At 49.6% G+C, this 16,106-nt stretch overlaps 2 protein-coding genes across 19 annotated transcripts in view; both read left to right on the top strand.

Annotated features, from left to right (window-relative positions):
• Positions 1 to 16,106, top strand: part of LOC131418962 (ral guanine nucleotide dissociation stimulator-like 3) — a 167,192-nt gene that overhangs the window by 20,049 nt on the left and 131,037 nt on the right. Inside the window, exons 1-6 of one of the 18 annotated variants that reach the window (XR_009223104.1) lie at positions 4,465 to 4,744; positions 4,869 to 5,232; positions 6,513 to 6,584; positions 7,669 to 7,850; positions 8,392 to 8,482; positions 8,821 to 9,123. The exons of 1 other annotated variant lie outside the window; for it this stretch is intronic. Coding sequence is in view for 11 of the 17 variants with exons in the window: in XM_058563531.1 (XP_058419514.1) it covers positions 5,175 to 5,232; positions 6,513 to 6,584; positions 8,060 to 8,182; positions 8,392 to 8,482; positions 8,821 to 8,953 (477 nt within the window). In the remaining 6 variants the exon portion in view is untranslated. 16 more of the 18 variants (XR_009223105.1, XM_058563533.1, XM_058563531.1 and 13 more) reach the window with 16 other exon arrangements.
• LOC131418966 (ral-GDS-related protein-like) lies at positions 2,624 to 3,806 on the top strand. Its single transcript, XM_058563545.1, has 2 exons — positions 2,624 to 2,713; positions 3,483 to 3,806. The coding sequence occupies exons 1-2, from the start codon at positions 2,663 to 2,665 to the stop codon at positions 3,732 to 3,734; spliced, it is 303 nt and encodes a 100-aa protein (XP_058419528.1). The 5' UTR covers positions 2,624 to 2,662; the 3' UTR covers positions 3,735 to 3,806.

Here is a 16,106-nt window from a genome sequence, read left to right as displayed (position 1 = left end):
TCTGGGACCGGAATGACAAGAGGGAGTCAGCCTTGCACAAGTCTGGGAGCAGTGTGTCAGGGAGATGGCACCACTGGTCCTGAGTCTCACAGGCAGAAGTAAGTTTGGCCAGAGGAGGTTAGAAAGGTGGCCAATGCAACTGGAGGGAGGCTGGGAGAAGAGAACAGGAGCTAGGGTGGAAGGTAGGGCCAGGGCCTGGTAGGCTGTGTTCGTTACCTTTCCCTCTCTGACTTCATTGCCCCTAACCTTGCATTTCAAAACAACAAATGTTGACAATCTCACAATTTGTGTGGATCAGCAATCAGGCATGTTTTAGCTGGGTGCCTCTGTCTCAGTGAGTTTAACAGATTGGGGCTGTGGCCTCAACTGAGGCTCGACTAGGGGAGGACTGGCCCACAAGTTCACTCTCAGCCTTCAGAATTCATTTTGTATTGAGAGCCTGAGTTCCTTTCTGTCTGTTGGCCCAGGCACTCCCTTGCTTCTCTCTTCAATGTGCCTCCACATTGGGCAGCCCCAATACACTGGTATTTGATTCCTCACTTCCAGGGATTTGACAGAGTGAGAGAGAGAGAGATGGCACATGAGAGAGGGAGTAAGAGGAAGTGAGGGACATTTTTAGTTAAAATTTAGACAAGACATCCCATCACTTTGGCTCTTATTATGTTCAGAAGCCAGTTACTAACCTCTTTGTGGTTCCACGGGGAAGTGTATAACATGGGTGGGGCTTACTGGGTACCACTGTGGAGGCTGCCCACCTCATAGGCCAAGATGAGGCACTTCGGTCTCATTCTCCATAAAACAGGAAACAATTGAATGGTTTTATGCCACAGATGGCAATATCTGAATTTCCATTAGTTGCAACCCCCTCATGGTGTTGACCTGAAAATGAGGCCAAGTTGGAAGTGACTGTCCCAATATCACATTCTTGGAGCCCAGGCCTGTTTTGAGTGGTGTTCTGTACTACATCCCACCCCTCCTTGTTATTCTTCCATCTCTAAGTTTGTGCCTTAGGTACATGTGACACCAGCCCACAGGGGTAATAGATATTATCTCATATACACCGGGTGATGTCCCTAGGAAGTAGATTCTAGCTTGATTCCCATGGTGCAGGTTTAGAGACTGGGGAGGACCTGAGAGGCACAGGGACTATCCCAGGATGAAGAAATAGTAAGGAAAAGGAGGTCTGCATTCATCTCTGTCTCCTCAAAACTAGGTCCCTAGTTAGGTTTCCAGGGACCTGTGGGTAGGGCTATGTGGTCTCATTGTGTACAGTTCAAGAGATGACGTGGGGTCATAGACCTCAACAGATCTTAGAACTCTGGTAACCAGGCACCCACATTGCCCCATCCACCTCACTTGATTGGAGACAGTCAACAGGCAAAGATGTTTTGTTGTTGTTTCCCAACTTTTGGAGGATCTGGGCTCAAAAAATCCCAGAAAGAGAATCTTTTTGGTAGTTGGCGATGTTGGCTCAGCCTTAATTCTTGACGCCTCTGGGCATCTGGCAGGAGGCTGTGAAAGGTAACACGGGGCAGCCCAGGGGAGGCTAGTGCAGGCCAGGGCACAGCTGTGATCCCACCTGATCAGCCCCACACCCCTTGCCCCTCTTTGTGTGTGTGTGTGTGTGTGTGTGCATGTGTCTGTGAGGAGGAGAGAAGGCAGGACATAAGGGGCGGGTCATTCCTGAGCAGGTGCTAGTTGTTAGGTGTCGGAAACCTAACAGCTAGGTCATGTTCATACTTCAGGCCATGCCTGGCAGCATGAGAAGGTGAGCACCTCTACTCATATTGTTACCGAGCACTAGAGGATTCATCTCCTTCCCTCCCTGACCAGAGTTCTTTGCAGAGATGCCCCTCTGTGCCTGAACTGAGGAACAGATATTCTCTTGGTGGTTGGCCCCAGTGGCAGTGTGCAGGCAGCCCCTGATTTCTTCTGGCCCAGTTCCCAGGCAGTCTTTGCAGAACTCCACTCATTAGGTTGTCGAGTAACTGCCCAATGGTTTCAACTCCACAAACTCACTAGACAAGGGGCAGGTACATGAGGCCACCCACACTTTCCAGTGCTGCTCTGAGATGAGAGCAGGAGCAGAGGGTCTCCACACTCAGGAGCTTGAGATGATGAGGTTGGACTAGAACTAGGGAGGGACCAGACTCAGGCTGTCCCTTTTTGAAGCTAAAGGGGATGTACATGAATGTCACCTTGCCTGGCTAGGAGATGAGCTGCCGTGACCCTCTTACCCTTGTCCGGTGTGAGCTTCTGGAGGCCACTGAGGCAGAGCCAGATGGTAAGGGGGACTGCAGGCTGGGTATTCCTGGAAGGGAGTGGGATCTTTCTTGTGTTTAGAAGGTCACATGGAAAGTCAGCTATGTGGGTGAATCTTTGTTTTTATCCCACTCCAGCGTCAGCTGCAGAGCTCCAGCCAGCGGCAGAAGAAGAGCAGTGGGCAGTGGTGGAGGTAGAGCTGGCTCCAGCTCCGTTGACACCACCCCCTCTAGCACTGGAGCCAGTGTCCCCTCCACCAGCAGTGTTGGAGGTGGAGCAAGGGCCAACATGGGCTCCAGCAGGAGTAGGAGCTGCTTAGCTAGAGTCACCTGGACCATCATTTCTAGTGAGAAGTCCATCTCCACCTGTGGCTCTTAAGGAGCGTGAGAAGCTTAATCTCATGGCCTTCCCTCCTAAGCTGGTGGTGGAGCAGTTTACCATGATGGATGCGGTGAGCAGCTGGGCTTTCAGGGTGGTGTGGGGCAGGCCTTCCCTCTGCTATCGTTGCCCCAGACCTGATCCAGACTCCTATGATCTGGGCCCAAATCCAGGCTCCACCCTTTACCAATCATAAGACCTGGGCAACTTTCTGAACACCCAAGCCTTTGCTGTCCACCTGCAGACCGTGGAGGTGGACATTAAGAGGACCTGTTGCACAGAGTGACTGTGCCAACTCCATGAGGTAGAAGAGACGGAAAGCTGGGTGGGCCCTGGCCCATCTGTGCAGGGAAGGGCTCACTGTGTACAGCCTGGACCCTGGTGGCCCAACCGTCTGCTCAGGAGTCTCAACAGCCTCAGGACTTATTAGACGCCTGATGTGTACTCCACTACAAGGGAGACAGACAAGGCCTGTGGGTGTAGCTGCCACGCGGGGATGTGCATCAGAATGTGGAGTGGGACCAGAGGGGGGATCAGGGTATTGGAAGATGCCCCCTTGGGATGAGCCTAGTTGAGCCACCATCTGGAGCTTGGAGTTAGCCAGCACGGGCTGGGTTCAAATGCCCCTCTCCCTTCCCTGCCAGTATTGGGTCCTGGGTCATCCTGTGCTGGGTGTCCTCAGTGGACAGAGAAGAAAAGCCAGGGACTGTCACAAGGCTCAGGCCACATCCTGAGCTTTCTGAGCTCCAGCTCTAAACTGTGACTCCTGTGTGGGACTTTGGGGGCTGTAGGCACAGACCTGGGGTGTGGCAGGGCTCGGTGACACTCCCCCTGTTCTCCAGGAGCTCTTCCAGAAGGTGGTGTCCTCTCCGTGTCTGGGCTCCACCTGGGGCAAGAGGAACAAGCCCGGCAATGAGCACCAGACACCCAACGTCCAGGCCACCGTCGACCACGTCAGAAGGGTGGCCAGCTTCGTCATCATCCCCTGCCTCGGGGACCCGAGCAAGACAGCCCAGGACAGGGTGAGGGTGGTGGAGCGCTGGATCCAGGTGGCCCAGGTGTGCTGTGGGAGGCCCAGTGGAGCCCCTCTCTGAAGCCTTGGGAACTGCCTCTCCACATTTATCAGCTCCCAGGATTGCAGTGTGTGGTCTAAGCCCCTGCACAGTCCCTAGGACCTTCCTGCCAGGGGCCCGCTGACTTTAACTCCAGGTCCCAGTGAGAGGATGCTCACTTCCTACCTGGCTCCTTCCCTGGGTTGAGCTAAAATCCTGCTCCCTGTGAGTGTTACTCTTTGGGTCCTAAATGTGCCCTTCTGGGACTCCCTGAGCATCTGTCTCATCCAGGAGGGGAGATTTAAATAGAAGGGTACTGAAGCTAGAGCAAGCTGGGCTACAGTGCCCCACCTCACAGCTCATTCTCTTCCCTTCCCCAGGAGTTCGAGATCCTGAAGAACTTCTTCTCGTCCTGCACTGTCAACTCTGCTCTGCAGAAAACCTTCACAAGCCACCTGAAGAACACACGGGGGAAGTTTCCCGGTGGGTAGGCCTCTCTCCATAGGAGGACCAGGGTGGATGGGGGATCTCTTGTATGTCTGCCATTGGCCCCTCAGTCAGCTGGGAACTCCTGGGAGGCAGCAAATGCTGGGGACAGGGCCTGGGCCTCGGCAGGGGGTCTCTAAACCTTCCGGGGTCCTTAATGCACCAGTTCTGCTTTAGGACTCGGCTTCCCTAAGTGTCAGGTACTAAGTTGAGCCAAATTGGAGATTTTCAAGTGTTTATAGCAACAGAACCCCATGCCCAGTTGAAACTCAAAGCAGTCAAAACAGAGCTGTTCTGTAGAACTGGGGAGTGGAGACCCCAGTGACCAACAGGAGAGCCCCCTCCCAGTACCATGAGACCTTAGCGCTCAGAGGAGCCCAGTGAGAACACTCCTTCAGGCCGTTTGAATCTCTCGGGTTTGCAAAGAAAAGGGATTTGCATTCAGACCCCTCACATTATTCCTAAATTTATCCCTCGTTCTTTCCCCTCCCCTGAGAGAGAGCCCTGAAAATCTTAAGGAACTCAATAGTCAAGACAAGTCCTTGAGCAGAGAACTGATGATCAAGGTAGAGTGGAGGCTGGGGGTCTGGAAAGAGAGGAGGGGTGCGGAGGAGGGGCACTGGGCAGGCTGTGGTTTTGATAGTTTCTCCCTTGAACTTTCTCTGAAACATTCCCGTCTATCTCATCCAGATTAACAAGCAGAGGGATCTGTTCTGCCCATGGGCAGGTGGGGTGCCGTTTGTGGGCGGGAGGCCCTGGTCATGGGACACAATGGTGTTGGCTGGGCTGTTCCAGGAGGAGTTGCCGAGCTGGCGCCATCAACAGGTCTCTGGCTTCCATGTATGTCCATCCTGCTGGATGTAGCTTCTTCCAGGCTGTTGGGTGGTTGGGGTGGGTTTAGCCCTCAGCCTAAACCTATCCTCAGGAAGCCAGGACCCTGCTGCTCCTTCTATCTTCACCACATCTCCAAGGGGCTGCATCCTGCCTGCCCCAGTGATGTGCGTGGCAGAGGATTCCCATGGCCCAGGTGGAAAAACAGGCTGCTCATCCTCAGGTGAGAGATGTGTGTGCATTCTGGGACTCCCCACTGGACCCCTAGAGCAGTCACTTCACTTGAGTCAACCACAGGAGTCTAACCTGAGTGCCTGGTTGGCAATGACATATGCCCCCGGTGGCTTATGAGAAGCGTCTAGGCAACTGATGGATTCTTAGTGGATCCTGCTGAAAGGACCTTAGGAGCTTCATGTAAACGGGGAATCAAAATGTCCTGTCATCCCCTTCTCTGTTGATCAGAGGTGGCACCTTGGAGGTCCAGTTCTTGAGTGGATAAAGAAAGAGTTCAGGGGCCGTCCCTGTGGCGCAAGCGGTTAAGTGCGCGCACTCCGCTGCGGCGGCTCAGGGTTCGCCGGTTCGGATCCCGGGTGCGCACCGACGCACCGCTTGTCGACCTATGATGTGGCAACGTCCCATATAAAGTGGAGGAAGATGGGCATGGATGTTAGCCCAGGGCCAGTCTTCCTCAGCAAAAAAAGAGGAGGATTGGCAGATGTTAGCACAAGGCTGATCTCCTCACAAAAAAAAAAAAAAAGGATTCAGTGCAGGGGAATGTCCTGAGGCGTTCCTTGGGGAGGAGAAGGCTTTGGCTTGGCCTCTGGCCCAGCCTGGGGCCCAGACACTCCACGGGACTGGGGCAGGCAGGAGCCACTCAACCAGACTCCCAAGACACCCCGTCCTCTCCATCCATGACTCAGCCCAGGACCAAGCTTTGAGAGCTCAGGGGACAGGACTCTTGTCAGTGGTGGGGCTGGGGGTTAGGCAAGGATGTTGGAACAGGGCCTCTGGCTGAGAGGGGCAAGCGGCCTCTCTTCTGTGGGCCCCTGAGCAACACACTGCCTATGTTTGGGTCTCTGTCTCCTCATCAGGGAAATGGAGGGATGGTGATTGTGTGGTGCAGGCCTCACAGGGTGGTGTTGAGGTAAGAGGGAGGAAAGGAATGTGGGAGCTTTCTGCCTACTCCACCTGGAGGGGTGAGGGCCAGAACAATGATGACAGTCTTGTGACACTGAGTCCTCATGAGAACCTGTGTGGTAGCCGGAGTTCTCACACTTTCCAGATGAGGAAACAGGCTCAAGGAGGCCAGGCCACAAGCCCAAGCTCACACCCAGAGTGAGAGTTGGAGCTGGGCTTGTTCTGGAATCACAAGACCTTGGAGGATGGAATGACATTGGTACCAGTTGACTCAAGTCAGATGTCCAGTGTCGGAGGCCAGTGGTGCTGGAGAGAAATGGGGTGAGGGGAGTATGGCCTCACTGACACTGTCCTCGACCCTGGCAGGAGGGGCCCTCCACGTTTGCTCCCCCAGAGAGCAACCCCCAGAGAGTGCAGGAGAAGCAGCAGCAGCGGCAGGTTAGTGTGCCTGTGGGGGAGGGGCTCTGTGCTCCCAGCTGGAGGCCTGAAATCAAAAGATGAGGGCCCTTCATCTTGGTGCCACAGTGTCTGAATCCCCCAGTAGAAGTGACCAAGAGGAGGGCCTGGAAGAGCTGGTGCAGGATGAGTGTGTTTTGGGGAGGGCAAGGGACTGCACACCCTGTGATTTGCCAGAAGCCGGCCCTGGGAGGTGAGGAGGAGGAGTGTGGTGTTCTTGGGGTGTGAAGGGAGTAGGAATTGACGGGAGGCTGCTGAGGGTCCTAGGCTGCTCCTCGTGGGAACCCTGGGGTGGGCCAGGTGGCTGAGGGTGGGGACTTTTCAGGAGAGGGTCTACATGGGGTCGACTTGAGAGCAAAGGTTCATCCCACCCACACCCCGATGTCACAAGGTGTTGTCCCCTATCTTGGAACTCTGCTCAGTGACCTGCTGATGCTGCACCTGGTGATGGGTGACTATTTCGAGGTGGGTGCACCTGAGGTCTAGGCAGGAAGGACCAGGATTCTGAGCCTTGGGATGCGGGAGCCCCCGAACTGAGCTCTGAGTTCTCAGCACTTGGCACATCTCCTCTCATGAAAGCCTTGCAGCCACCGCTGGCAGCTGGGGCATCAGGCCTATTTTAGCGATGAGTGAACAGAGTTTCTGCCAGAGAAACCCATTCCAGTTACCCAGGCTGGGGAAGCTCAGAGTTGCCTGATGGCAGAGCTGCGTGAGGTTTTATCTGAGCTGGACTCAGCCTGTAACTCCCATGTTGCCCATGAAGGGAGAAAGAAGTCGGCCCCCCCCAAGTCAGGAAGCACATAAGTGCCTGAGCAGTCCCCTCTGCCTGAAGCCTCAGCCTCCAAGTCTGTCATCAGAGAGAGTTGTGCTGCCAGGTCCCTCAGTTACACCCCCATGTCCTCCTCCTCTGGAGCCCAGAGGCAAGCCTAGGTCCAAGTCCTGTTTTCTCTGCATGCCTGGCCCCCTCTGGGGATCTGGCAGTAGTGCAACATGAGAAGGGGTGGGCATAGGGGGCTAGTCAGGCTAGGGGTCTTTGTCTGATGTACTCTGGCTGTCTACCTTCCAGGGGAATGGGATCAACCTTGAGAAGAGTACTGAGGAGCAGCTGTGGCACTCCCTGCAGGGGAGAGGAAGGAGGTGGAAATCAGAGACCTTCTGGGCAGAACAGTCCTTGGCTTCACCCGCTGTATCTTACATTGAGTGGAAGAGTTTGATACCAGAGAAGTGGGAGACCCATCCAATTGGCGGGTGGGTTGAGGGGAGGATGGCATCAAGGAAATCTTCCTGGAGGAGGGGCTGATTATTCCCATTCTGAGAACTGGTAGATCCTGGATGGAACTGGAGGGAAGGATGGTTTCCAGGACTGGTCCCCTGCCCCACTCCTCACCTCCAACAAGACCCCTGCAGCATCCCCCACCCAGGCCCTGTCTGCATCCTCTCCTTCCCTCTGGTCCCAGGAATACCGAGTCATGAGGGAGATCCTGCTGCTCCAGGAGGCTGCAAAGAATTACAAGCTAGAGCCCGAGGGAGCGATTTGGGGCCTCGTTCCAGGACATGGAGTTGCTCAATGAGAATGAGAGGTGAGGCCGGGCAGGAGTTGGGTGAGGGCAGGGGTGGACTCTCCCTGTTGGCCAGTCCAGAGAGCCTGTCTCCATGGTGCCCCACTCATCCCCCGGCCTGATTACATGGTGATCTCTGGGACACCCAGACTCCAGCTGCTGGGCAGGCAGTGGGGGGACCCCTGAGGTGTGGTTCCTGGTAGGCTCACAGGTGCCTCTCTGTCCTGTAGCTACACCTTGTCCTGCCAGCCAGAGCGCTAGACCTAGTTGGCCTGCAGAGTACGCAAGGCCAAGAAGAACCGGCCATCATCAAGGTCAGGGGTGAGTGAGTGTCTGGGCCGGGGTGACTGACTCCTAGGGGTTCAGTAAGGCTTTGGGCTAAGCGTGGCCTTGGGGAGTCGGATAGCTGGCACTGGGATCCCAGCTCCACTATTGACCAGTCCTGTGACTGGGGTGACTCTCTTCAGCTTCCTGAGACTCCGTTTCCCCCTCTGTGAAATAGGTAATACTAAATGATCGCTCACGTGGCAGGGACAAATGGGGTACTGGTGGCTGACAGCACTGAGCACAGGGTCTGGAGCACCCAGTGCAGTGGGGACATGGTGGGGGGCCATGATTCTGAGGGAGGCCACGCAAGATAACCCGACTCTTCTACTCAGCCCCCAGGCCCCAACCCCGAACCCCATACCAGTGGCCGATCACAGCCCCATCCTCAGCAGCGGGGACACAGCTGGGATGCTTGCGATGCACAGGGTCAGCTCCTCCCATTTGATGGGAAGGGGAGCATTGTAAGCTGATTCCTGGGGTCCCCTGAAGCCCAAGAGAGAAGGGATGACCCCATCCCAGCTCCCTGACATCTCTACCTCAGCACCTACTCACCCATTGGGGAGAGACAGTGGTTATTTGTTGTAAATAATAAATGACATATTTGAATATTATATTAAAGTCCTGTTCCCTTTACAGCTTGGGAGTTGTGGTGTGGTTCTGTCGCTTTCTGTAGGCATGTGAGTGAGACACAGAATCTCACATTTCTCCTTGAATCAAGAACTCTTCTGGGCCGGCCCCGTGGCTTAGTGGTTAAGTGCGCACGCTCCGCTGCTGCCGGCCTGGGTTCGGATCCCGGGCGCACACCGATGCACCGCTTCTCCGGCCATGCTGAGGCCACGTCCCACATACAGCAACTAGAAGGATATGCAACTATGACATACAACTATCTACTGGGGCTTTGGGGGAAAAAAATAAATAAATAAAATTATAAAAAAAAAAAGAACTCTTCTGAGTCATCAACTTATTGTATGTTGGAGAAGGGAGAAAGGCCAGCCCCCTTTTTGGCTAGTGACATCACTCCCAATTCCCCCTAACTCCGAGAACAAGTTCAATTCAGTATCATTCAGCCGCTCCAGGGGCGGACACGGTCCCCGGCCCGTTCTCCTGGGATTTAAAGGTTAATGGTACTTTCACAGGCAAAGCAACAACCACTGAAATGTGGATGTCTTTAAAACAGCACTACCCAGGACCAGGTCGTGCCATAGGCAGGGGGTGCCTTTCTACATTCTGGAGGAAGAAGGAATGTTTTCTGCTTCTCCTGTTGAGGTTTCTTTTGACCAAATTTTAGGAACTTGTAGTTTTCTAGTTCAATCTCTGGAATTGCATCAGCTGTAAGTGGGGAAAACAATGTAAAAAGATCAAAACATGCATGTGGAGAGGACAAGGCCCGCAAAGGTGATTTGCAAATGGACTAAAGGCAGACAGGACTTTCCCTCCTGATACCCCTCTAGTGCCTCCATGTTCACCACTGACCTAGAATTGAATCCTGCTGGGGTCCATGTCCAGGACTGTGAAATCTGTTTCCTGCTGTTTTGTATCCAATGGGAAAGATCTGTGACGCAGCTTTAAGTCTACCACTGGGCCTCAGTCCATAAACACGACCGACCGCTCTCTGTGAACCAGGATTTCCAGCACAACTGCCTTCCTTATGCCATTCACTTTAGGGCAGAAATTCCCTAGAAGGCTCCCAGCCTCCTCCCTGGCTTGGCCTGATGGATCCCGGGTGAGCTCTGCTTTACCAGGATAAGGGACCATAATCTTGACCAGTGAGTGACCCCACACTGTCCCTTGCTGTCCAGGTGACATCTGAGGCCGTGTCATTCTGAGGTCCATGGTCTTAGACAGTCCTCCAGTTTACACACTCAGTGTTGATGTTGCCAACTTGTCCAAATGGGGCAATTTGGCCTGAACCATTAAAGTGTGTCACCCTTGGGTGGTTGTGTTTTTTTCCCCTGTCTTGCGCTGTGGTTACATTACAACCACCTGATGGGGTGTGAACCCTGTTTGGAGCTTTGAAAGATGAGGCATGACAGGGGTGTGGGGTGGTCCAGCAGGAAATGCCACGGAACAGATGATCCATGGTCGTGCATGAACACAGCCTTAGCAATTAAAATACTGAAATGCTTCCCATCTGGTGGTGAATAGACACTGCTCTGACCTCACACCGAGAACCCACCCCGTGACCAGGAGCTTTCAAGGGGTTACCAAGTGGCATTTTGAACCTCATCCCTTGGAAACACCCTGTAAGACAAGAGCCAGATGAATCGCTTGGCACTTGTGAGTTATCGCCTCCTTTCTGATGGCTGCAAGTGTCACCCAGACACACAGGCTGGACTCTGCCAGGGAAGCCTTCTCAGGACAGGCAGAAGCTGAGGATGAATCCTGGTTCCCGGCATCCCAGGCCCTTCCTGACAGGGCACAGCCACCCAGGAAAGTGGTTTGGTAATGGAAAGACTATGAAGGCAATACTTCCCCTCCAAAGAGAAAGAGAAGTACCAATAGTGAAAGCTTGATTCCTCAAATAGTCAATTAAATCTCAACAAGCAGTGAGTTCTTGTCAGATTACTGATGCCGAAAAATGGTCTCTTGATAATAGCATAATCCCCCAGCTGCCATGTCCATCTTCATGAATCAAATTTCCAACACATATGGATCTAAAAAACTGAGGGAAATCTGGTATTTCCTTAGATGCAACTCTGAAGTAGCATGCAAGAAGGAACACAAAAATGGAGACCTAGAAGTAAATATCTAATTTGAGAACATAGACATCGAAGTGCTTTGGAAATAATATTTTGGAATCTATTGGAATATTACACAAAAAGAATAATCCACTTTAAGTAGGTTTTACTGTGACTGTATGGGGAAAAACTGAATCATCCTGTGACGTTGATAACTCGCTGCTGACTTGAAAGTACAAATAAATAAAGTACATAGTAAAGGAAAATGAGAGAACAGCATGAAAAAGGAAGATCTTTCTCTCCTCACCTGCAACTCAACCTCTCACCTCAGAAAGAAACCACTGTCTATATTTTCTATTTCACGCAGCAGAGTTTAATAAAAGAAACGTATTGTTATATTTCAAAGTTTCAAGAGCTCAAAGCACAAAAACATTTGGGATGCTGCCAAGAGACCTCACTGAGGTGCCTGCTCCATTTCATCTGCTGTCAAGACGGCGTTCTTGGCCCCTCACTTTCTCTGCCTCACTAGCAAGTCTGTCCGCCATCAGTGCTATCACCAGTCTCTCTCCTGTGCTCTTCACTGCCCTTTCCTCCTTCCTGATACCTTCCTCAGTCGCCAGAAATTGTTGGCAGTGGAGCTGTGGAATGCCCAGATCAGCTCCTGGAATCATCCCTGCCAAATCTGAAGACCGGCAGGAGTGGGCATGGGACCTGGAGTGCAGACCACCTGCGAGCACACCTGGCAGGGATTCACCTGTGTGACTAGGTGCTAGGTTTTGCAACCCTTTGGCAAGCTTGAAAGGAGTTACCAGTTGTCCTGCATTGCTGCAGGCCTGGAGTCCTTGCAGTCTCTCTGGCCAGCAGACCTGGTGGGGCTGGTCCAAGGTGTCCTCCCAGAGACCCTTCATTGCCAGGATGGGATGGAATTCTAGTACCCAGCCTCTTGAATATGTCACTGGACATCCTTATAGGGATGGAGATGTTTAAACCAGGCTTTGGTTTGGACTGGATCCCACAGTTATGCTGCTTCCTCTGTGAAGACGTGGCTATCATCCTTCTTTTCCTCTTACCCTACAAAAGTAAATCATGAAATTGAGACAAATGATAAAGGAAGCCTGCCTTTTTAGGACAATTATCCTGGCTGTTTTGTACTTCCACCCTCCCTCTATCCTCTGGGAATAGATCTGACCTGTGTCCCGGGATGTCATCAGGCAGATTTGCATCAAGAACAGAAAGCTCAAGGTCAAAACTCAAGGCTACTCCAGATCATTTCTCCTCCCCCATCCTGTTAACACCCCCTCCTTGTTTGAGTGTGTTTCTATTCTTTTCTTGTCCTTGTCACTCTCAACCTCATAAGTCCTGGCACTCTCTCTCAGGACAGTCGGTCCCCAGTCCTTTACTAAATCCCAAATCCTACCATTTCTGTGTTTTCTGATTACTCATTTGCTTAATCCATTGACCACTTGGTGTTCATAGAAGTTAAATCAATAGTGATATTATCAACCACCCCCTGTTAACGACTTACTCCCATATCCCAGATGTTCACATAATCCAAATGGTTATGTTCAAAAGTAAATAATTCAGAAAACATATTCACCCACCACAAATTCCTGATCTCTAATATTTTTATTCAAACACTCATATAGTAGATACCTGTGCCTCATGATCAGAAGTAGTGCCAGATCACCGATCCTCACCTTAATTTCCTCCTACACCTATCAATCCTGAATTCCACGGACTATGATCTCAATAATTTCCTTGGAATAATAAAAAATTCCTTACCACTCATTTATGTTGTAAACCTCCAAACCCAGAAGATCCCAATTATCTGCCATGCCGCAGCTACTGCTGGTCTTATAACAAGCTGAAGAAAAAGCATGAAACATGATCTTTTGGTACCACTGTAAATACAAAACCATCTGTATCAACTGGGAAGCATCCATAATGCCTGGAAATCTTGTTCTCTTTTTTCGTGTTGGCTCAATAACAAGACGATAAATCAATTTAAAAAATGGGCAAAGGACCAGAGTAGACTTTTCCTAATGAAGACATACAAGTGGCCAACAGGTGTATGAAAAGGTGTTCAGCATCACTAATCATCAGGGAATGCAAATCAAAACCACAATGAGCTATCACTTCACACCTGTTAAGACTGCGATTATCAAAAAAACTAAAGATGGCAAATGTTTTTGAGAATGTGGAGAAAAGGAACCCTTGTGGGAATGTAAACTAGTAAAACCATTATGGAAAACAGTATGGAGCTTACTCCAAAAATGAAAACTAGCATATGATCCAGCAATCCCACTTCTGGTATATGCCCACAGGATTGAACTCAGGGTCTCAAAGAAATACCTGCACTCTAATGTTCATTGTAGCTAATTCACGATAGCCAAGATATGGAAGTAACCTAAATGTCACTGACGGATGAATGGATAAAGAAATGGAATATTAGTCAACCTTGAAAAAAGAAGGAGTTCCTGCCATTTTTGACAACATGGATGGACCTAGAAGACGTTATGCTAAGTGAAATAAGGCAGACAGACAAAGGCAAATACTCATTTATATGTGGAATCTTAAATAGTCAAACTTATACAAGCAGAGGTTAGAATGGTGGTTGCCAGGGGTTAAGGGGATGGAGAAATGGGGAGCTGATGATCAAAGGATACAGAGTTTCAGTAATCAAGATAAATAAGTTCTGGAGATCTAGGATATGGCATAGTGCTTACAGCTAACGAGACTGTATTGCGTACATCACATTTGCTAATAGTGTAGATACTAAGAGTTCTTACTACACAATAATAGTAATAAAGGAGGTGAGAGAAAACTTTGGGAGGTGATGGATATGTTTGTGGCCTTGATGGTGGTGACAGTCTCAAGGGTGTATACTTATGTCCAAATTCATCAAGTTGTATATGGAAAAGTATGACATCATCATTGATTCTTCTGCACCTTGAAGTACGCCGTGTCCTCATCACAAGAGAAAAAAATTTGTAACTATGTATGGGGACATATGTTAACTGGACTTATTGTGGTGATCATTTCAACATTTATACAAACACTGAATCATTGTGTTGTACCGCTGAAACTAATTTAATGTTGTATGTTAACTTTACCTCAATAAAAAAAAAAAAAACAACAGAAAAAACCATTTTAATATTGTAAATGAGTTCAGTGAATCCCTGAAACTGCCTCATTCCCATATGAGAGTTACAGGAAGCAGAGAGGATGAAGTAAGATGGAAGAAAGTTGTACAAAACACTATTCAAATCAAAATCATTTAAGTTGATATCAACTCCTTGTGGCAAAGTTCTGTGAGCACCGATCTTCTTTCACATTTTTCCTGGAAAAGCATACCTTCAGATCCAACCCATAATAGTTTCCTCATTTGCTCTAATAAGAAAATTTTAACTTAATAAATAAAACCAAAAGCAACCCTTATGTATGAATAAAGTTAGTGAACTTTACAGAGAAAAAAGCATATTTGGACAATCTCAATAAAGGTAACAGAAGAACGGAATGATGATGAAGTCTCATTCAAGCTTACCTTTGAAAGCCAGTAAAACCAGGTTATCTTTTCAAGAATGTGTGTAGAGCTGACAACCTTGGAAGATAGAAATAGTGGCCTCCTCTGGAGCAAAAGGCAGGCTTGCTTACTCCCCAGTATAATAAAAATAACACCCTTCCCCAAACCAAAGGTCAGCAGATTTCCTGCCTCTTATTGAAGATTTGAGTTCCTTAAGCTCTGAGTTCTTGCAACCCTCTGCATGTCTCCTGACCCACTGTGTATCATCCTGCAGGAAGTGGGATTTAGTGAACCAGTGCAAATGTTGATACTCTGGCCACTGCCATTGCTGTGTCATTAAGTCCTGTGTCTCTGACCCATGGGTCTCGTATCTTTTGCCAGCATCTGTAAGACCATGGTAGCTAACTTATTCGTTTGCAGGTAAGGTAAAATATCAGACCATTGACAGTTCCAGACAAGCCCTTAAAGTAGCTAGTAGTCTTAGGAACAGAGAGCTATCCAGAACAATATGCATGGATGGTCTTCATTGAAGACTTCATACAACCAAAACTTTAATAAGTCTCTCTGACCTCTTTTATTTCTACCTCAATTAGAAGGAGAGGCACCAAGCTTTATAGACCTAGGGCTTGTGCAAGCCACCTGGAGACCTAGTGACCAGAAACTTCCCATGGGGAGCAAAGACAGATGGGCATATTTCCAAAATGGACCCATATGCCTCCCGATCATCCAAAAGACAGTACATTATCTTAATTTATGATGATTTGATTCATTAAAATCTTGTGATGGGCCAAAGATACACTTCTAAGAGGAATGAGGCACATGGCAGTTGTAAGCAGATTAACACATTTGGTGAATATCAAACTCTGAATTAACTTTAGTGTTCTAATCAATCAAAAGGTACAACAAATTTAATTAGGTAGATTAAATGATATTTAATGGTATGCCTGATTATTACTCTGCAATAATGAACAAGCAGCTCATGTAAATAACTATAATTGGTCTTTAAAATATGATAGTCAGGACTGTTTGAGATAAGCTGGAGAGAAGGAAGGGGAGAAATAGATAAAAGCTAGCTGCTCTGACACCACTCTCAAGACCCCTGGATCTACATGTAACCCAGGAGATCTAGGCAGATGGCTGTGTGCCTAGATCCTCCTGCACTGTGGTTCTCAGGGATGTCACAGGGCTGAAGCAGCTTCCTGAATCTTGTTTACACGTCCACGTGTACAATACCCTTGACCATGGGGATGAACCACCATTCATTCATACCTTACACCCCTCTAATTAAAAATTAGATTTCAGAATCATTGTACCATTACATGATAATTTATTCCTCAAACTTGTAGGATGGCGAGCTAAAAGAAAATCAAATTTCAATGGCTTCTTTTCTTTGAAGGACCAAGATGTTCTTTCACAC

This window comes from Diceros bicornis, chromosome 20, assembly GCF_020826845.1.
Source record: "Diceros bicornis minor isolate mBicDic1 chromosome 20, mDicBic1.mat.cur, whole genome shotgun sequence".
Classification (NCBI taxonomy): Eukaryota; Metazoa; Chordata; class Mammalia; order Perissodactyla; family Rhinocerotidae; genus Diceros; species Diceros bicornis.
Note: the sequence above shows the minus strand (reverse complement) of the source record. Positions and strands in the feature narration are given on the sequence as shown.

What these genes read in the sequence shown, in the direction of transcription:
- LOC131418966 (XM_058563545.1), top strand. Translation starts at nt 2,663, where the DNA reads ATGGCCTTCCCTCCTAAGCTGGTGGTGGAGCAGTTTACCATGATGGAT. An exon ending in AGTTTACCATGATGGATGCG is followed by an intron (nt 2,714 to 3,482) that starts GTGAGCAGCTGG and finishes CCTGTTCTCCAG; the next exon opens with GAGCTCTTCCAGAAGGTGGT.